This window comes from Hemicordylus capensis, chromosome 2, assembly GCF_027244095.1.
Source record: "Hemicordylus capensis ecotype Gifberg chromosome 2, rHemCap1.1.pri, whole genome shotgun sequence".
Classification (NCBI taxonomy): domain Eukaryota; kingdom Metazoa; phylum Chordata; class Lepidosauria; order Squamata; family Cordylidae; genus Hemicordylus; species Hemicordylus capensis.
This window is the reverse complement of record NC_069658.1, coordinates 230053043-230075101: the sequence shown is the minus strand read 5'-3', so window position 1 is coordinate 230075101 and position 22059 is coordinate 230053043. Positions and strand designations below refer to the sequence as shown.

The 22059-nt window shown below is 46.4% G+C and overlaps 1 protein-coding gene across 1 annotated transcript; it reads left to right on the top strand.

The window, feature by feature from the left end:
• The first annotated feature begins 8 nt into the window (after window positions 1–8).
• Window positions 9–21448, top strand: LOC128343817 (major histocompatibility complex class I-related gene protein-like). Its single transcript, XM_053293252.1, has 8 exons — window positions 9–73; window positions 2175–2279; window positions 8357–8532; window positions 10037–10309; window positions 11250–11528; window positions 11920–12204; window positions 14231–14314; window positions 16031–21448. The coding sequence occupies exons 1-8, from the start codon at window positions 9–11 to the stop codon at window positions 16069–16071; spliced, it is 1308 nt and encodes a 435-aa protein (XP_053149227.1). The 3' UTR covers window positions 16072–21448.
• Window positions 21449–22059: the final 611 nt, after the last annotated feature.

The following is a 22059-nucleotide window of genomic DNA, read 5'->3' as shown; positions in this document are numbered from 1 at the left end:
CCATAAACATGGAACTTCTTCAAAACCACAATCGTGGAAGCTCAGTTGGCATGTGTACCAAGAAGGAGGAAAGGTACCACCAAGTTCAGGAGGATGCCAGCATGTCTAAGTAACAAGTGGAGTCAGGGAAGCTGTAAAGGGGAAGAAGACTTTCTTCAAAAAAATGGAAGTTGCGGTGCTCTATTCCAACTGCGGAGGCGTGCTGGAGGGCCTCACAGCAGAGGCGTAACTAGGGAAAACGGCGCCCAGGGCAAGCACTGAAATTGCGCCCCCCCCCCATACATCTGACACGCACCTTTCCGAAAACTTTTATTTTACCATAATATTACCTCCAAAATTACAAAATTTACCAAAATTACCTAAAATTTCAAAAATTACCTGTGGGGTGCACTCCCAGCAAAAATTCATAGTTTGGACTCGTTGTTGGCCTTCAAGAGAGCTCTAAAAACCTATTTGTTCAGTCTGACCTTCCTAGATTTTTAAATTCTTCTTAAATGTTTTAAACTTGTAAATCTGTTTTTATATTGTTTAAACTTATGGTTTTAAGTGGTTGTTTGTTTGTTTTGTTTGTTGGCCCAGAAAAAGATAATACAAAAAGGGAAATCAGTAAACTTGGTAGAGTCATTTTCCCCCTTGCAGCCATGTTTGTTAACAATTCAGAACTCTATTAAAACATTTACTAATTGTACTAATTACGTTCCTTTCTAACCAGTTTGTCCCAGGAACTAATTGGTACATTTATGTTATTTGCAATTACATCAAATAAATAAAACATACAATTGTGATTAGCAAAGTTACATTTATAACAAATAAGGGATGAAATATAAATTATGAATAAGCCTGATTCACAAATCTGACAACAACACCCTTTAGATTTTTATGTGGCAGAGGTCCAAATGCCAATCCTGGTGAATCAACGTGTTTGTAGATGGTGTTCCAAGACAAAGCCTGAAAGAGATGTAGCTCCACTGAAAGCTCTAATTTGGATGAAGCCCATAATTGGGAAAAGTGCAATGGTATTATCTTATTTCAAGACATCTTTGCTATTTAAAATTAAATTAAAAATTAAAACATGGCTTCTCTGATTAGTTTTTGGAGGCTGATTTTGTTAGAAAAAGTTGCTTTCTGAGCCAATGGTCCTTTAGCTTTTTGTTTATGACTTTGTATGTGTGGGCATTATGTTTTGCTTTGTTTCTGTTTAGGTGTGTGTGTTTTTAGGATTCTGTATACTGTACCTTATTTTTATAAGCCTTCTTGGTTTGCTTCTACAAAAAAGTGGAGTAATTTTTTTAAGACTTTGCAGTTCAGTCTTATGCACCTTTACTCAGATGTAAGTCCCACTGAAGTTCCACAGATTACCCCTAGTAAGTGTGCATAGGACTGCAGTCTTAATCATCATGACTAACTTTTCCTAGATTGTGCCCATTAACTGATGCCTAGTACTCTGAAATATTGTTTTTCATGTGGGAAAAAGTTCTACAGTTTCCAATCATACATCGACAAAACACATTTTTACACACTTCACGTATTCTCCAAATGCACTGCTGGTTTCTGGTTCGCACTTATTTGGAACAGGGACAGACTGCTGCCCTTTAAACTCCCACCTAAAGAGTGAGATCCCAGAAGGAAACTGAATTCTTTTGCAAGTTCATAAACCTACATCGCAGGCAGCCTTCTTTATAGATATTCCAGTCAAATCTCAGTTTAGCCCTTTTAAACGGAGGAAGAGCATTTTCAAAGTTCTGGGGCCCCTCGACACAGGCACTGAAATACATTTCCGGACACAATGTAAGCAGCTCCTGCATGCAAAACAAAGGGTGACGTTTGGAAATGAGCTGGAAGAATTCAAAAGCAAAACTTTCCAGGGAAGTTGTGCTTTGGATCGTCACAACTGTTAATAACACTTCAGAAAATGGAATTAAAGGACAAAAAGTAAAACGCTTGAAAATCGTCTCTCCTCCACAATCTCAATCTCTCTCCCCACCCCGCCCACTTTCTGGTCCTTGGACCCGCTTGCCCCCCCCCCCCAGCCGAACTGCTTATCACCAATCTCCCCATCCTCTTCTTCCTTCTCCCCCTCTCCTTCCTCTTCTTCCACCTCCAGCAACACATCCTGGTTTTCCACGTTCATCTTGCCAGAAGCCTAAAGCAGTGTGGCCCCAAACTTCCACCAGCGATCTTCTCAACGTGCTCCCGTCCCAGCAGCGAAGGCGCTGGACGGGGCGTCATGACAAGGCAACCCACTTGAGCGCCGAGCTGATGATTCCCACACGGTCGGGGTCAGGGAAAGCCTTCTCGGCGGGCTGAATGAGCGGCGGGGCGGTTTCTGCTGCCAGAGAGGGCTAGGCTGAAGCCTCCACCCCCTTGGCAAGTGGCCCTGAGAAGACCAAAGAGGAGGGAAAGCGAGAGGGGTGTTGCCTGTTCCCCTAGACCAAGCTGTTGTGGCTCGCTCAGAGAGTTTTGCTGCTTTTTGCTGCACACTTCCGAGCTTGGGAAGCTACGCGCGACGGGGGCAACCCGGCGGCAAAAGTAACCGGCCTCGGGCTGTTTCGTCTTCTTGGCTTCTCTGCGCCCAGCTGCAGCCGCCCCCAGCCCCAAGCAACGCTCTCCTTGGCTCCGCCGCGCGCCACGTGTAGAAGAGAAGGCGGCGAGCCGAGCTGGGAGGAAGCCGACGGACGCACACGCATGCGCCGAGTCGCGCGTGCGTGCATGCGTGCGTGCGTGAGATGAGACCCGGCTAGGAGAGCCGTGAGAACGCCGCCGACCAGCAGCACGCCTTAGAAGCAGCTCCTGTGCGGCCAATCAGTGCCGTGCTCGCTCTCGTGCGCTCTCTTTCTCTCTTTCACGGCGGCACGGCACAGCACCTGTGTGTCTCCCAGTCCCAGTCCCAACTTGCCAGGCCAGCAAAGCAATGGGGGGTGGGGCGCCGCGCGGAAGGGACTTAAAAAAAATTTTTTTTTAAAAAAATTTTGGATCGTCAGGGTCATGGCAGCGCCCCCCACGTGACCCACAGAGATGGCGCCGGGGGCACGTGCCCCCCATGCCCCCCTATCGTTACGCCTCTGCCTCGCAGTTCTCAGGCACCACTGGGCCACACAGTCAGGCCCAGCGGCCGGTACCGCTCTGCCCGCTACCGCCACAGGGGACAGCTGGGGAGGCCTGCTCGGCTAACCCCACCCTCCAGCGGCTAGAATTATTGAACCAGTCAGTGTTTTGGCCTCATGGCGGGGCAGCGGGTGCGGGGTGGTGGCAGGAGGTCCCTCCTCAGATCTTGGAGGCCAAGGGCTGTAGCCCCAAGTTCAAGCAGTAAGAGCACCTCTACATAGATGAACAAGCCTTGCTGAAGGAGAACCAGCATGGCTTCTGCAAGGGCAAGTCTTGCCTCACTAACCTTTTGTGTTCTTGGAGAGTGTCAACAGGCATGTGGATAAAAGCAATCCAGTTGACATAGTATACTTGGACGTCCAAAAAGCCTTTAACAATGTTCCCCACCAAAAGGCTCTTGAGTATACGTAGCAGTCATGGGATAATGGGACAGGTTCATGTGTGGATTGGGAACTGGTGGAAGGACAGGAAATGGAGGGTGGGAATAAAAGGACAGTTCTCTAAATGGAGGGAAGTAAGAAGTGGGGTCCCCCAAGGATCGGTCCTGGGACCAGTTCTCTTTAATTTGTTCATAAATGATCTAGAATTTGGGGTAAGCAGCAAAGTGGCCAAATTTGCAGATGGCACTAAACTATCAAGGGTAATAAAATTCAAAATGGATTGTGAGGAGCTCCAAAAGTATTTGTCCAGACTGGGGGAGTGGATGACAAAATGCCATATGCAGTTCAATGTAAGCAAGTGTAAAGTGATGTATATTGGGGCAAAAGACCCTTATTTCACAAATGAAATATGCTGATGGGATCTGTGCTGTCTGTGACTGACCAAGAGAGAGATCCTGAGGTTGGGCAGCTTGTTGAAGGTAAATTCCATGCTCGGGATCATTAGGATTATACAAATCTATGGTGCAGCCACATATTGATGAGTTCTGGTCACCGTATCTCAAGAAGGACACTGTAGAACTGTAAAAGGTGCAGAGGAGGGCAAGCAGGATGATCAGCGTCTGGAGCAACCTCCTTGTGAGGCAAGGCTACAGTATCTGGGGCCCTTTAGCTTCGAAGAGAGGCATCAACTGGGAGACAAGAACAAGGTGTATAAAATTATGTGTGTAGTCGTGAGAGTGAAGAGAGAGAAAATTTTCTCCCTCTCTCACAACAATAGAACCAGGGGTCACCCCATGAAACTGAAGGCCAGGAAATTTAGGATTGACAAAAGGAAGTACTTTTTCACACAGCACATAATTATTCTATGGAGTTGGGCCTGATCGAGCAGGGCTGCTCTTAAGTTCTTATACCGTCCTATTCTCTTAAAGGATTTCCAGAAGGTGGTTTATGTCAGCATCAACACTGATTCATAGAGACTGTTTTGTGGAGACTGAAATGACACTCTCCACATCCCATGACACCACTCTGTAATCTGTATGACAATTTCTGAAACACTTGTGTGTTTTCATATTGCCTTTTTTCTAACTTGATCAAGCAATAAGGAAACCTTGTTGGAGGAGGGAGAGGTGTGGACAGGCCATAGCACAACCTGGGCTGGTCAAATCCCATGCTAACTGAGCAAAGAGGCATCTTTTAAAAATGGCGATTCTCTTGATTTAGTAGGGGGAGAACAACTGGTTCTATCCATTCCCAGCACACCACCCCTCCAGTGGCTGTTGCTGGTGTCTATCTTAAGTTTCTTTTTTAGATTCTGCACCCTTTGGGGACAGGGAGCCTTTTTATTTACTTATTTATATGTATGTAAACTGCTTTCGGAACTTTTGTTGGAAAATGGGATATAAAAATTTGTCTTATTTGTATGTAATTGAGCTTCTTCTCCTTTGAACCTCAGAGACATGTATTAAGCCCTTCAGCTGCATCCAGTGAAATACTTTACACTAGCTGAACCAGGCGCAGACCAACTTTCCCCAGCATTACAGACTTCTCAAGGGAGCTGGGTCTTCACATAATGTGTCCAAAGGATGATAGTTTGAGCCTGGTCACTTGTGTCTCGAGTGAAAATTCTGGATTGATTTGTTCTAGGATCCATTTGTTTGTTTTCCTGGCTGTCCGTGGTATCCTCAAAAGTCTTCTCCAACACCAAAGTTCAAAAGCGTCAATGCTTTTTCTGTTGTGCTTCTTCAAATTCCAGCATTTGCATCCATAGAGTGTCACAGGAAAAACCATGGTCCGAACAATTCTAATCTTTGTAGGTATAGACACATCACGGCATTTAAATATCCTTTCCAAGGCCTTCATTGCTTCCCCACCAAGTGCTTGTCTGCACTGTATTTCTTGACTGCTGGATTCCTTTACTTTTAACGGTCGATCCTAAAAGGCAGAAGCTATGCACCACTTCAATGTCTTCATTGTCAGTTCTGAGGCTGGTTGCTGTACCCGTTGCCATTAGTTTAGTCTTCCTGACATTTAGTCATAGCCCCATTTTTTCACTGCAATCCTTGACTTTCATTACTAGAGCTTGCAGATCATCCGCATTCTCAGCTATCAGAGTGGTGTCATCAGCGTAGCACAGGTTATTGATGCTTCTTCCTACAACTTCAAAGCCACACTCATCTTCTTCCAATTCCGCTTCTCTAGGTTCAGCATATAAATTGAACAAAGGAGAAAGTAGACAGCCTTGTCTTACTCCTTTGCCGATCTGGAACCAATCTGTTTCACCATGTTCCATCTGGACTGTGGCTTCCTGTCCTGTGAATAGGTTTCTCATGAGAACAATGAGATGTTCTGGGACGCCCATTTTCCTATGGATATTCCACAACTTCACATGGTCGATGCAATCGAAGGCTTTTCTGAAATTAATAAAGCACATTTTGACTTCTTTTTGGTATTCTTTGGCTTTCTCAATTATCCATTGTGCATCAGCAATGATGTCTCTTGTTCCTCGGCCTTAGCTGAAACCATCTTGAACATCCTGCATTTCTCTTTCCACATAGGGCTCTAATGATCTAATGCGTTGGATGATCTTGAACATTATTTTGCTAGCATGTGAAATTATTGTGCAATGGTTTTACACAATCTGTTATGACAGCTATGTAAATTGTCCATTTAATCTCCGAAGTAAACATCTTGCGAATCTGCTGTGAAGCAGATTCACTCTTCAGATACCCAGAGGCATAAAGCCATATGTGAAAAGCCTCCTGGGGGTGCCCTGGATTGAAAAGAGAGGTTGGCAGCAGACAGTAGGAGACCAACTGAAGGAGAGAATAGAGGGAAACAGCTGAATAGGAAACTGGAAGAAAAAACAGAGCCAGAGAAAGCAGCAAAGTTCTTGGCTCTAACAAAGGGCATCTAATTTCAGCCGAAGTAGCTGTGATATATTCAGGTCTGCTGCTCACATAGGCTACGGTGAGACAAACTTAAATTTGATTTTGTGAAAATGTTTTGGGATTTATAAGTTTGATCCTGTCTGGAAAGAACGATCTGAACAATATTTCATTGGGCACGCTATTGTTAATGCTACAAGGAACAAGGATCCCAATAGGATGTTCAATATCTGAATGGACAAACCTGAAAGATAATTGAGCCATCATTATTTAATCGATTAGAATGGTCTGTACCAAAACATGGACGTTTAGTATCTGTAAACGTAATGCTCATTTCTTTGTTTCTCATTCATCAAGATGACTCCCTTTCGCCATCATTGCTCTGTATGAATTCTTCTAATATCACTTAACTAGTAAGTTTGTCTTCTTTATTATGGCAGAGTCCAAAAAGATGTATTCCCTGCTGGAATAAGAGCTGCACCATCATCTCTAGTAACTTTCTGAAAAATTCTTAAGATGTACCTCTTCAACCAGGATTTTAATTTAGTTTTTTTGTTTTAGTTATAATTTTAACATATTAAATTGTTCAAATGTTTTAAATTGTTATTGCTGTGTTAATTGGGTGTGTAGTACCCTGAGGTTGAATATGAATATGCAACAAAATTTGAAAGCTACACATCTTTTTAAATTTTAAAAACTAACCATCTTAGGAGGGGCATCTTATAACCATTTAACTTCCTCTGTTTAATGTTAATGTCAGTTACGCACTGTCTTTGTTCAGAGCCAGAGTGAAAGAAAACAGAAGATGGAGTCCAAAAGGGAAAGTGGTCAGTTCAATATGTTCCACTTCTCCCACCATAGACTTCCAACCATCTGTGTGTCAGGTGCTGTGTGACCCAGTTGTGTTGCCATGAATGAATTACCCAGTGGGAGGGCTCACATCATTTATTTGTGTTTCTATTTGTATTTTTCCTTGGCTTTTCAAGAGGACTTCAAAGCGGGTTGCAAGACAAGACCATAAAAGCCACACAAGTGGTAAAAATAAAAAAATGCAGGACATCAAAACATTCACAGATCCAGAAGTAGAAACAGCAGTAATAGTATCCTGGTGTTATTGATAAGGTGGGGTGAGGGGCAAAACCCACCTTCTGTAGCAAGGAAAATGTTTAATAATTTCCACCACAACACGGTGCAAGGAAGGAGCCAGATGCACACCAGGAGGGAGGAGAGTCCACGAACTACCTCTGTGGGAAAAGCCCTGCTGTCTCTTGTGGCTGTCAAGCATATCGCTGAAGATGTCTGGGCACAAAAGTATCGGGGGGTGGGGGGAGATTAAAGTGTGTGTGGCGGGAGTGGGGTAGAACAAGGCCCTCACAACCTCTGGTCCCAATTCCAGAAAATGAGTAAAGCTAACCCCTCACTTTACATTCAGTGAAGCTAATCCCTCCAGTTCACCCCGGTGCCTCCATCGTACCCCCTTTCCTCCCCACCTTGGCATGAGCGGCTCCTCAAGGGGTTGAGGTAGCTTGCCCCCCACCTGCCCCTCCGTTCTGGGTCAGCAGAGCAATCTCATACATGGGGCACAGCTTGCTCACCCATAAATGTACAGGGCTCCTTCCAAACACCTGAGCCAGCATGGTGTAGTGGTTAGAATGCTGGACTAGGACCAGGGAGACTTGAGTTCAAATCCCCATTCAGCCATGAAACTAGCTGGGTGACTCTGGGCCAGTCACTTCTCTCTCAGCCTAGCCTACTTCACAGGGTTGTTGTGAAAGTGAAACTCAAGTATGTAGTACATCGCTCTGGGCTCCTTGGAGGAAGAGCGGGATATAATTTTTTTTTAAAAATCCCCTCCTTTGTGAGGTCAATGTACCCCATATAGAAGGAGGAGGAGGAGGTGGCAGAATTTTCTGCGAGGTTTGGTTTCCATCCGCCCAGCAACTGCCCGCATGCATTTTTCTCATTGGTGGGTTATTCCCTTCTCAGCCAATCCCAACCCGGAGGCGCCTCATGCTCGCCTCTGTCTGTCCTACGACCCGCTCGACAGCAGCTGGAAGATCGCGCCCCAGAAACAACGGACTCCAGCCAGATGCCACTTCGGGATGCCCATCGCTTGCTCCTGGGGGCAGCTGCCCTCTTCTTGCTGCTGGGGGGCTGCTCGGGTGAGTCTCAGAGGTGGAGCGGTATTAAGAAACGCCTCCCCGCACTTGCCAGTTGTGGAAGTGGCAGTAGAGAGACTCGGGATGCAAACTCGCTTTCCGCATGGGGGGGGGGGGTGTGCCCCTCTCTTGCTCCTGGGGGCTGCTTTGCTACCATACCTGGGCGGCTGCGGTTTGCGGTGGAGTTCCGGGCTAATCTCCCCGCACGTGTCCAGGGCTGAGCTGGGGCCCAATGGGAACTTCTTGGCCGAGGAATGGGGCTGGGGATGAGCTGCAGCAGAGCCAGAAAAGGTGGCTCTTGGCTCCCTTGCTAATCCCAACCTGTTCTGCCAGTTGAAACCCCGCACTGAGTCTGCAAGTAAGGTGGTTGCCGTCATGTGGTCGAAGATTGCAGCCTCCATTCTGCTTCTGCACAGACTAGCAGGCTGTCCCGTGTCCTTCCTGGCCAGGCGGAGTTGTGCAAGCTCAAGGGAAGCGCTTTGTTTTCTGTACACCACTCCCAGACCCTGAACATTTAGGAGGCCTTTTTATAATCCTCGCCATTCCTTCCATGTTACAGTAGTTTATTGCAGCAGAGACGAGGGTGGGGTTGAGGGGGGATACAGCAGACGGCTGCCCCAACATGCCCAGACTCTGGGGTGGGGGGAGGCAGGCAGATCAAGGAGGGTGATCCAAAGCTGATAGGAATGGGGCAGAGATGTGTGAGAGCTTCAGGGCTTTATTTCGGATGCTGCACCTGAACATTGTTGGAACAGGCATCTACAGATCCACTTGCCAGTTCATCAGAGTGTCCCCAGCCTCTGCCCAGCAGGACACCCAGCACCATCTGGATCTTCCCCTGGAGAATTGAGACCTCCTCCCCAGAAGGCTCATTTCCAGGGCCCTTTCTGAGAAGGGAGCAGGAGGGATCCTCTCTGAGGGGTAGGAGAGGGCTCCCACTGCCCCCTCCCTCTCCATCATCTCCCTCCCAGTGCAAATGAAAGGAGACCTGCTTCTCCCCCAAGCCCTCTGTCTGTGAGGCAGGAAGGGACCTGAGGGAAGAGAGGGGATGGGTGGCTAATGGAAATACTGGCCGGCTAGTGAGCTAAGCCTAAAATTGGAGGGTCCCTGTGCTTGACTAAGGAGCCAAATTCAGTCTAGCGGAGGAAGAACTCTCTCTTCCCTAGCAGGAGCACATGGTCAGAGATCTTTCTCCTGCTCCTCCTCCATGTTCTGCGGAACATTCCAGGAGCAAACACAGAGCCGTGGGTGGAAATGTTTCCTAACGGCTTGCTATATGAGCATCAGGCTGCTGTGCTGGGATTTGGGGCACAGAGATATCTTATGTGCCAGGAGAGCTGGTTTTTTGAGAGGGGAGCTGGTCTTGTGGTCGCAAGCATGAAATGCCTCCTTTGCTAAGCAGGATCTGCCCTGGTTTGCATTTGAATGGGAGACCCATGTGAGCACTGCATGACAGCAAGGTGATAATGTCAAGGCCCCCTACCTCTGCCCATCTCTCCCTTTTCAGGCTCCTCGTCACACTCTGTGAGGTTTCCTTCTGCAGTGTGGGATTCTGCTGAAGGGCTACCCCAATTCATGAGTCTGGGGTACCTGGATGACCAGATCTTCATGCACCATGATAAGAAGATAAGACAGCCCGAGCCTGTAGTTCCATGGATGAAGAAGTTAGTGGAGGACGATCCTGAGTCCTGGAACTTACTCACTCAGCTTTCTTCTGATTTGGAGGAGATTCTGAGGCAAGAGGCGGCGATAGTTCAGAAATATGGCAACCAGAGTGAGAGTGAGTGGAGGTTGGAAGAGCCACTGATATCTTGATACCACCACCCCCATCTTCCTCCCTTCCAGGGGCTGCTGAGTTTCTTTTAAGGGCCAGAAGGACTAGGACTTGACAGGCAGACATCCAATAGATGCATATGAAGATGGAAGCAGCACCTGTTGATATTTATTTATTTATTTATTTATTTCATTTTATATCCCGCTCTTCCTCCAAGGAGCCCAGAGCGGTGTACTACATACATAAGTTTCTCCTCACAACAACCCTGTGAAGCAGGTTAGGCTGAGAGAGAAGCCCAGTTATTCCTGGAAACTTCACTCCTCATGCAGTCTAACTAGACCTCAGGTGTGATGTCACATCACAGCCAACATGGCTGCTGCTTGTTTGAGAGGGGAGTGGCCAAATAGGTACTCCAAGCCTTAATTTCAGCCGAGTATGAGCTCATTGGGGGAAGGGGAAATACCTGGAGACTTGTAATCACTTTCTGGTGAGAATCAAAAAATAGATAATTTTTTTAAAGGAGACAATCCCAATAATTAATTTATTTATCATATCTCTACACCGCCTGATATGTACATCTCAATTATTCGAGATGGACATAAGTTGCCACATAGGTGTCACCCTCGATAGTTTGGGAGATCAGGAAGATAGCACTTGGAGACTTAATTAGCCTGTAATGGGGATGCTTCTTGGGGACTAGCAAGGCTTATTGGGGTTTCAAATCTTGTAGTTTCTTGGGCCCAAGTGTTGGTTCAGGGCACCATGTATTCTGCACACAATCGACACTTTGTTCCAGAAAGAATGCTGATGCATCCAAGGGAAGAGCTTTCTAGTCCTGGGGATTGAGTGATATGGGGTATCCAGAAGTGTAGTTTAGGGGGCATCAGCATGTTGCTGGTTTAGGCTGTTGATGAGGAACTAACTTCAGGATCTTCTTCCTGTTTAGGTTTTGTCACCTGGCAGGGAATAAGTTTCTGTGAGCTGAGGGAGGACGGCCAGAAAGTGGGGAATATCCGTTTTGGCTACAATGGGAGGGACTTCCTGAGCTTCGACAAGGACACCCTCTCCTGGATTGTAGTGGCCAATGTCACAGCACCACAATTCAAGAAGAAGTGGGACACTTTCTCAGGCAGTCCTCAGTACTGGAAGGAATTCCTGGAAGGGCAGTTGATTGAATGGCTAAAGAAATACATAAAGTATGCCAAGGAATCTCTGCAGAGAAGAGGTGAGAACAGATATTTCTCTACCCCCTGTTGCCCCCTGTGCAATCTGGACTGAAAAGTTGATCTTCCTGTTGTGGAGAATGAACAAGGGAAGAGATTAGAATTATGGGCTAGTTGTTGGGGTATATTTGAGGATGTTCTGTGTTGCAAGATGCTTATGGAGGTTGCTGCAACCTGGAGGCTTCTATTTCTCTGTGATGCTGCAGGTGTGTGGTCCCCCATGTCAGGAGACTGAGGGTAGGACTGGCTGACCATTTAGGTTCCTTCCTACTCCCAAAGCACAGCCTCTATTCTGACGGCTACTGGAGAAATGCTGTATGATATATTGAAATGCATCAATACATAAAATGTATCTGAAATGTATTGAAATTGCTCATAATTTCATTTTTGCAGAGCCCCCAGTGGTGAAGGTGCTGCGAAAGATGGACTCCAATGGCCTGGAGACTCTCATCTGCCGTGCCTACGGCTTCTACCCCAAGGAGATCCATCCAACCTGGAAAAGAGATGGGGAATTCTTGGAGCAGCAGCCCCTCCGTGGGGATGTTGTCCCCAACTCAGATGGGACCTACCACACCTGGACTAGCATCAATATTGACCCCAAGGACAGGGTGCACTACCAGTGCCAGGTGGAACATGTTGGTTTTCCAGAGCCTCAACTCTTCGCCTGGAAGGAACCTGGTGAGCAACTGCGCAGAGGGAAGAAAGGACTGGCTTTTTGGATACATTGGGAGGGCATATCCTGGGAGATGAGGAAGGGATTATTATAATCAGGGGTGCTCTTTGGGTTGGTCTTCCAAGTGGAAGTCCAGTCCTCAACACCGGGCGAGGGGGCTCCAAAATGCCCAGGGGGAGGGTCATTGGAGCAAGGGACACACCATGGGGATGTTGTCCCTAACTCAGATGGCACCTACTGTACCTGGATCAATCAATCTTGACCACAAGGACAGGGCCCACTATTGCTGCCCCATGGAACACACTGGCTTTTCAGAGCCTCCCTTCTGTGCCTGTGGGGGTATGAAAGGTGTAGATGGGATGAACTCCAAGGAGAGTGTCACAACCTGTAATATTTAGAAGATTGGAGATGGCTTTATAAGGGGCTTAGACAAATTCATGGAGGACAGGCCTATCAGTGTCTGCTTATGTGGATGGGAGGCAATCTCCAGGCTCAGAGGCTATCTCAGTATCATCTTAATGCATTGGAGTGGGGGTGGCGAGGGCTTAAATGACTGAAGATCTGGCTGCTTTGAAGCAATGGGGTGGAGGAGGGCTGCCTTCTCCCCAGGGTTTCTGTCTGCTTGACAGGATCATCAGAGGGGACTCTGCTCCGCCTGCCAACAGTGAGGGAGGCCCAGCTGCTGAGCACGTGGGGCAGGGCCTTCTCGGACATGGCCCCCAGCCTTTGGGATGCTGTCACGGCTGGCATCCACTCCTCAGTCTCCACCACAGTTCTAAGAAAGCAAGTCAAAAGGAGGCTCTTCACCCAGGCTATTATATGAGAGAGCTAGTTTTTGCTGCTGCTCTTTCTGTGTTATGTGCTGTACTGTTTTTTAATATCTATTTATATTTAATATTTGGATTTTAATTATGCATTGTTTTAACTGTTTTCATTATATTGTAAACCACTTTGAGATTATTTTAATAAAATCCAGTCTATAAACAAAGAAATAAATGGGGTGCCTGCAGCATCAGTGTTTAACATTGCCTCCTCTCCTTCCCTTGTTTTGCCACACCATGAAAGGAAGAAACATCCTTTTCCTGATTCTTCTGTTTGGGGGAAATGTGGCTCCATGCTATAGTTACAGGGCATGGTAATTTCTCCCCCAGTAATGCACCAGGAGACTAATACAATGTCATGAGGTTGCTTGTTCCCCTTCCTGGTGTATTATGGGATGAGATCAGGGAAGGAAGATGGTAATGTAAAATGCTGTCACTGCAGCCTCTGATTTCTTCAAAGGAGCCAGATCTTCACTAAAAGTAAGCCCCCACCCCTGATACTATTGGATGCAATATCAATAGGGGAGCAACAGCAGGAGAGAGGGCATGCCTTCATCTCTTTCCTGTGGGCTTCCCAGAGACATCTGGTGGACCACAGTGGGAAACAGAATGCTGGACGAGATAGGCCTTGGGCATGATCATGCAGGGTTACTCTTATGTTCTTAATAATACCAGTATAATGAGGAATTGTATAAATGGTTTATCAGTAAGGACAGTCATTTGCTGCAAAAATACCCACCCCTCTGATAGGACTTGCAATACATTAGTCCCAATTATCAGGCCGATGCAATGCACAACCCTACTGGCTAGCCTCCTTGGGGAGGGAATTGCAGAATATCGGGAGCCACCTAGGAGCAGGCCTTGCTTATCACAACTGGGATTCTTTTTATGGCTTACCCCAACAGACCCCCTCACCTCTCAGTCTAGCTCTACAAAGACTCTTGCGAGCTTTTTCGCTCCTGTCTGACTGGCTAACCTCGTGGGTCTTGCTTGTTTCAGACATCTAAAAGCACTGGCATCTCACAGACCTTGATAAAAAGTGGGACAGAATGGTTAATAATGACTAAATACATAAATGATATTCATCACAGAGGAGATTGTTTAGGGACTCCAACTATTTGGTTCTATTTTTCTGTCCCTACCCCCATTCTCCCCCCACCACATTGCTTGGGGACTCCCTTCAATGTTGTATTCTTGTTTTCCATTTCAGCTCCAGTGGGCCCCATTGTGGGGGGCATCCTGGGGGCTGTGGCTGCTGTTGTCCTGCTGGTGGCTGGGATCATCTTCTACATGAGTAAGGAAACTGTGGATGAATTTGCCGAGGTTGGGGAGATGTTCATCTGTGTTAGAATCTCTCACTACTGTATAATGGGCGGTGTGCGGCACCTCATTGCAGGCAGAGAGGGAGTGGAAGGGAAAAACGTTCTATTGGGCAGTTGGAGCTGCCTGAAATAATTGGCAAAGAGTTCACCCAGGCTCTCGGAGTCCTGGGCATAGGAAGGGGGAGGCTCTCGGCGGCCCGGGCGTGGGAGGGGGAAGTTCGCTCTGGGCTCCTCCGGAGCCCGAGCCACGCCCCTGTGCTCGAGACATCACACGCACAAGCATATTGGAGGGGGCCGCTGAATGGGGCTGGACACAGGCCGCCACTCAGCTGGCTCCGCACCTGGCAGGAATCTCTCTCTCTCTGCACTATCTTGGACTATTCCAGTTGAGGTATTGCCCTACAGAAGAGATGCCCAGGGACAGATTCCAGATGCTTAGTGAGAAGATAGGAGTCATGATCCGGTGCAACAGGCGATGAGAAAGGGTGTTGGATATGGACTTCCAGTGCATCAACCTTTTTGCACCAACTCTCCTAATGACTATTAGGGGCATTGGGAGTAGAGGTAGTGAGTGAGGGTCTCCTTACCTATCTCTACTCTATGACCCCAGGATTGACTTCTCAGCACTTCCTGTGCTGCTGAGTCACAATCCTTCCCTTCCTCCTAGAGAGCCGATGGAAACATCTCTCTCTCTCTCGCCTTAACCTATCCATTATTATTTTTAATCAGATTTGTTTTTATATTTTTTTAGCTCAATGTTTTAATGTGTCTTTTTTATAACTTTGTAATGAAAGGCTGGGTATAAATTTAACAATAAAATAACAATAAATAAATGTAGTCCTTTAGATTAGGTTTAAGCCTTTCCTATCCAAGTGTACAAAACCAATGAATGGTTAGTATTTAGTTCTATAAGGATCTCCATGTGTATTTTCTCTAAATAGCTGCAACAACTAAACCATCCTTTGCTACCCACTCTATAACTGGAGTGTGTGCCCATTTCTCAGTGCTATCTTGGAGATGCTGCTGGGGGGGGTGGGAACACTTGTAACCTAGGTCCATCTAGCTCAGTATTGTCTACACAGACTGGCAGGGGCTTCTCCAAGGTTGTAGGAAGAAATCTCTCTCAGCCCTATCTTGGAGATGCCACCAGGGAGGGAACTTGGAACCTTCTGTTCTTCCCAGAGCAGCTCCATCCCCTGAAGGGAATATCTTACAGTGCTCACACTTCTAGTCCCATCCATATGCAACCAGGGTGGACCCTGCTTAGCTAAGGGAACAAGTCATGCTTGCTACCACAAGACCAGTTCTCCTCCTGTACTTTCCTGTCCCTTCAGAGTCACCTCTGCCCTCCCAGTTCAAGCCTTCAGATGTTCTGCTAAGTGGTCCTTGGATGATTTCCGGAAGGAAGCCAATGGGGTCCTGTTGGAGCCAAGCAGGTGGTGGCTTAATGCTAGGAAAGACCTAAGAATTACTACTGAGAATTAGTACTAGGAAAGACTCTAAGAATTATGCAGAAAACCTGCAGGCCTTACTCCACTGGCGTTGCTAGGAAGAGACTAAAGCAGTGTCTGCCTGGGAGGGGTTAAAGAGCCCTGTCTCACTGCTGCAGAGGGAGGGACTCTGTGTTTGTGTGTGTGAGACTTGCTAGGGTGACTTTCCACTCTGACGCTCTGATTTTGTGTTTGCAGAGAAGCAGCAGGGAGGCTACAAAGCAACGTCAACTGAGTGACCCCCCTCCTCCCTCTGAAGTGACCCTTCAGCACCAGAGAAATGGTGCACCGCTGCCTGAGGGGCAGTGGTGGTGGAGTGCTGCAGGGAGGCAGTCCTGGTAGTCTTTCCCCTCCAGGGGCTCAGCAAGGACGCCGGGCTTTCTGCATGGAAATTATGGACTGCTTTTGCTATTCCGTGCATTCCCGTGGCCATTGGGAAGGAACCAGTGCATTCCAGTGGGCATTCCCTGTCATTCATTCTAGTACATGGCCTGGAATTGATATGATCCTTACTTTCTTGTAACAGAACCACCTAAATTATTGTATTTATGTAAGGGGTGTGGCCATTGGGATGGGCGTGGCCATGGGGCATGACTGTCAAGGTGGGCGTGGCTATGAAGGCTGACATGGAGAGCACCTGTATTTCTGAATATGCAACTACATCACTGCTGATGGCCGTCTTTGTGAAGAGACATTAGATTGTCCCTGATGGGGTAAAAGAGCTGCTTCCAGCAATCTTCACCCCCTCCCCTCCCCTCCCCTAATGGCAGGTTTGTGGACAGAATGCCAGAGATAGCCGGTCTGCTCCTACCATACGTGGAATATATGTTTTCCTTTCTCGGGTAAACAGCAGCTTCAAAAGGAGTGTGTGGAGTAGGGTCAGCACCAAGCAGACATAATGGACAAATATTGCTGGCTCCACAGCTGTGGAATGATCTCCCCAAAGAGATCTGACAGGATCCCTCTCTTTCCACTTTGAGGAGGACTTGGCCCCCTTTTAAATCCAGACTAGAGGTTGGGATGTAATTGTGAATATGACGGATATTTATACTGTATACTGCTTTTCAACAAAAGGTCCCAAAGCAGTTTACATAGATATAAATAGAGAAATAAAAAGGCACCCTCTCTTCACAGGGCTCACAATCTAAAACAGAAACATAAGATAGACACCAGCAACAGCCACTGGAGGGATGCTGTGCTGGGGAAGGATAGGGCCGGTTGCTCTCCCCTTGCTAAATAAAGAGAATCACCACTTTTAAAAGGTGCCTCTTTGCTCAGTTAGTGGAGGACTGCTAACTGATTCTCCCCCACCCACCCACACACACACTATTTGTAACTGCCATATTCAGGCTGTTAAGTTTTGTTTTTGCTAAAATGTTCCGATTTTTTTGGTTGTGCTTTATGATTCCTAATGTGTGTTTGCATTTCATAGAAAAGCAAGGTAGAAAATAAACACAAGAACATAAGAACAGCCCTGCTGGATCAGGCCCAAGGCCCATTGAGTCCAGCATCCCGTTTCGCACAGTGGCCCACCAGATGCCGCTGGAAGCCACAGGCAGGAGTTGAGGGCCTGGCCTCTCTCCTGCTGTTGCTCCCCCTCAACTGGTGAAATGAAATGACAATAAAGAAATGAATTTCTTTTCATTTCTCTTTCTACAAGTGACAAACGTCAATGGAGCAATGACTCCTGCAGAGGGGACAGTCACCCAGGCTAAATGGACAGAGGAGCCTCTTCAAGTGGTGGCTCTAAGTATTTTTATACTTGATGGTCGTTGAGAAGGAGGCTTCTCAAAAATGAGGGGACTGGTAAAAAGGAAGCTGAAAGGGAACGTCAGGAGGGCCAAATCACTCTATAAACATGGAACTTCTTCAAAACCACAGTAATGGAAGCTCAGTTGGCATGTGTACCAAGAAGGAGGAAAGGCACCACCAAGTTCAGGAGGATGCCAGCATGGCTAACAAGTAGAGTCAGGGAAGCTGTAAAAGGGAAGAAGACTTTCTTCAAAAAATGGAAGTTGCGGCACTCTATTCCAACTGCGGAGGCGCACTGAAGGACCTCGCAGTTTTCAGGCGCCACTGGGCCACACAGTCAGGCCCAGCGGCCGCTCCCACTCTGCCCACTACCAACACAGGGGATGGCTGGAGAGACCTGCTTGGCTAACCCCACTCTCTGGTGGCTAGAATTATTGAAGCAATCAGTGTTTCAGCCTCATGGCGGGGCAGCGGGTGCGGGGTGGTGGCAGGAGGTCCCTCCTCAGATCTTGGAGGCCAAGGGCTGTAGCCCCAAGGGTGGGGGCGGGGGTAAGAGTGCCTCTGCATAGATGAACAAGCCTTGCTGAAGGAGAACCAGCATGGCTTCTGCAAGGGCAAGTCTTGCCTCACTAAGTTCTTGGAGAGTGTCAACAGGCATGCGGATAAAAGCGATCCAGTTGACATAGTATACTTGGATGTCCAAAAAGGCTTTGACAAAATTCCCCACCAAAAGGCTCTTGAGTAAACTTAGGAGTCATGGGATAAGGGGACAGGTTCATGTGTGGATTGGGAACTGGTGGAAGGACAGGAAACTGAGTGTGGGAATAAAAGGACAGTTCTCTAAATGGAGGGAAGTAAGTCTGGGGTCCCCTAAGGATCAGTCCTGGGACCAGCTCTCTTTAATTTGTTCATAATTGATCTAGAATTTGGGGTAAGCAGCAAAGTGGCCAAATTTGCAGATGACACTAAACTATCAAGGGTAATGAAATTCAAAATGGATTGTGAGGAGCTCCAAAAGTATTTGTCCAGACCCGGGGAGCTGGCGACACAATGCCATATGCAGTTCAAGGTAAGCAAGTGTAATGTGTTGCATATTAGGGCATAAGACCCTTATTTCACATATACACTGATGGGATCTGTGCTGTCTGTGACTGATCAGGAGAGAGATCCTGTGGTTGGGCAGCTCGTTTAAGGCAAATTCCATGCTAGGGATCATTAAGATTATACAAATCTGTGGTGCTGCTACATTTGGAGTTCTGCAAACAGTTCTGGTCACCATATCTCAAGAAGGACACTGTAGAACTGTAAAAGGTGCAGAGGAGGGCAAGCACGATGATCAGGGGCCTGGAGCAACCTCCTTGTGAGTCATGGCTACAGTATCTGGGGCCCTTTAGCTTCGAAGAGAGGCATCTACGGGGAGACGGGAACAAGGTGTATAAAATTATGCATGGAGTCATGAGAGTGGAGAGAAAAAATTTTTTCTCCCTCTCTCACAACAATAGAACCAGGGGTCACCCCATGAAACTGAAGGTCGGGAAATTTAGGATCGACAAAAGGAAGTACTTTTTCACACAGCACATAATCAATCTATGGAGTTGGGCCTGATCGAGCAGGGCTGCTCTTAAGTTCTTATACCGTCTTATTCTCTTAAAGGATTTCCAGAAGGTGGTTTATGCCAGCATCAACACATTCATAGAGACTGTTTTGTGGAGACTGAAATGACACTCTCCACATCCCATAACACCACTCTGTAATCTGTATGACAATTTCTGAAACACTTGTGTGTTTTCATATTGCCTTTATTCTAACGTGATCAAGCAATAAGGAAACCTTGTTGGAGGAGGGAAAGGTGTGGACAGGCCATAGCACAACCTGGGCTGGTCAAATCCCCTGCTAACTGAGCAAAGAGGCATCTTTTTAAAATGGCGATTCTCTTGATTTAGTAGGGGGAGAACAACTGGTTCTATCCATTCACAGCACACCAACCCTCCATGGCTGTTGCTGGTGTCTATTTTAAGTTTCTTTTTTAGATTCTGTGCCCTTTGGGGACAGGGAGCCATTTTATTTACTTATTTATATGTATGTAAACTGCTTTCGGAACCTTTGTTGAAAAACGGGATATAAAAACTTGTCTTATTTGTATGTAATTGAGCTTCTTCTCCTTTGAACCTCAGAGACATGTATTAAGCCCTTCAGCTACATCCAGTGAAATACTTTACACTAGCTGAACCAGGCGCAGACCATCTACGCCTCTAGTCCCCTCCCTCCGACTTCCTCCCCCACAAGCCCACCCACCAGTCACCACTTTCTCCCGCCGCGTCCCACCCCTGCTGGCCGCCTCTTTTTTTATGGTGGCCTGGAGGCTTTACACACATGGCTTTTAATTCCAATCCACTCTGAATTGGAGTGTGCCATTCCACATATTAGTTGTATTTTAAGTTGTCATTTTTATTGTATGTTTTTTAACTTTTGTGAACTGCCTTGGGGTTGTTTTTAATGAAAGGCAGTATATAAATTCAACAATAAATAAATAAATAAATAAAATATTTACCCCAACGTAGCATGAACCAGTACAGACATGACTCTGTTTCCCCCTGAAGTGAGGCTGGGCATTCTGGCTTATCTCAAAGTATGTCCGGCTTTAAAAAATCCTGTATTTCCAGTCACTTTTGAATAAAACCCAACATTTTCCTTTGATGTGCAGAGGGGCCATTGCCAACAACTTGGCTTACTCACACTTTCCTGTTTTGTTTTGGTTTTTTAATGTCTGCTGGGTGGATTTCCGTAAATCCACCCAGGTGTCCGCAAAGGAGAGTTTGACAGCTCAGTCTGGTGTGTTCTTTGAGTAATTTGCAATTGCAAGCCCTGAGGGCAGGAGGAGGGGTTATGGCAGATTGATGCAATTCTATGGCGTCCAGAAGTGGAGGGGGGAGGGAGGAATACCTGAGTTAAATGCAAGCACAAGCAAAATGTGTGTCTTCAAAGTTTGGTTACCATAGCAACACAGCTTACAGACTGTATGCAGATGTTTGGATATGCAGATGTTTGGAAGCTTAACAATGGAGACTGCAGGTTGGGTTTCAGTTCTGTTGCTTTGATTTGTCACTTTTGTGGACATCTGGCTGGCTGTCAGACTAAAAAAAAGTAATACTGAAGGGAGGCATCTCGCGCCTCCTCCTGGGATGTGATTGGTTGGAGGAAAAAATTGAAACATAGGAGAAAGATTGTAGGAGGAGCCCACAGTTATGTGTTTGATTGATTAAGTGCCGTTGAGTCGGTGTCGACTTTTAGCGACCACATAGATTCTCTCCAGGATGATCTGTCTTCAACTTGGCCTTTGAAGTCTCTCAGTGGTGCATTCATTGCTGTCGTGATCGAGTTCGTCCATCTTGCTGCTGGTCGTCATCTTCTTCTCTTGCCTTCAACTTTCCCCAGCATTACGGACTTCTCAAGGGACCTGGGTCTTCGCATAATGTGTCCAAAATATAATAGTTTGAGCATGGTCTCTTGTGCCGCGAGTGAAAATTCTGGATTGATTTGTTCTAAGATCCATTTGTTTGTTTTCCTGGCTGGATGTTTAGTATCTGTAAATGTAATGCTCATTTCTTTGCTTCTCATTCATCAAGATGACTCCCTTTACCCATGATTGCTTGGTAGGTATTCTCCTAATATCACTTAAGTAGTAAGTTTGTCTTCTTTATTATGGCAGAGTCCAAAATGGTGTATTCCCTGCTGGAATAAGAGCTGCACCATCATCTCTAGTAACTTTATGAAAAATTCTTAAGATGTACCTCTTCGACCAGGATTTTAGTTTAGTTTTTTTGTTTTAGTTATAATTTTAACATATTAAATTGTTCAAATGTTTTTAATTGTTATTGCTGTTTTTTAATTGGGTGTTTAGCACCCTGAGGTTGGAGGTGAGTATATAAATATGCAACAAAATTTAAAAGCTACACATCTTAAATTTTAAAGACTAACCATCTTAGGAGGGGCATCTTATAACCATTTAACTTCCTCTGTTTAATGTTAATGTCAGTTACGCACTGCCTCTGTTCAGAGCCAGAGTGAAAGAAAACAGAAGATGGAGTCCGAAAGGGAAAGTGGCCAGTTCAATATGTTTCACTTCTGACACCATAGACTTCCAACCATCTGTGTGTCAGGTGCTGTGCGACCCAGTAGTGTTGTCATGAATGAACTGCCCAGTGGGAGGGCTCACATCATTTATTTGTGTTTCTATTTGTATTTTTCCTTGGCTTTTCAAGAGGACTTCAAAGCGGGTTGCAAGACAAGATCATAAAAGCCACACAAATAGCAATAGCAATAGCACTTACATTTATATACCGCTTTATAGCCAAAGCTCTCTAAGCGGTTTACAATATTTTAGCATATTGCCCCCAACATTCTGGTACTCATTTTACCGACCTCGGAAGTGGTAAATGTGGTAAAAATAGAAAATGCAGGACATTAAAACATTC

Excerpts from the sequence above, each read along its gene's own strand:
- LOC128343817 (XM_053293252.1), top strand. The coding sequence starts at position 9 with ATGGAACTTCTTCAAAACCACAATCGTGGAAGCTCAGTTGGCATGTGT. Across the intron at positions 11,529-11,919 it reads GGAATCTCTGCAGAGAAGAG|AGCCCCCAGTGGTGAAGGTG; the intron begins GTGAGAACAGAT and ends TCATTTTTGCAG. Across the intron at positions 14,315-16,030 it reads TGGGATCATCTTCTACATGA|AGAAGCAGCAGGGAGGCTAC; the intron begins GTAAGGAAACTG and ends TTGTGTTTGCAG.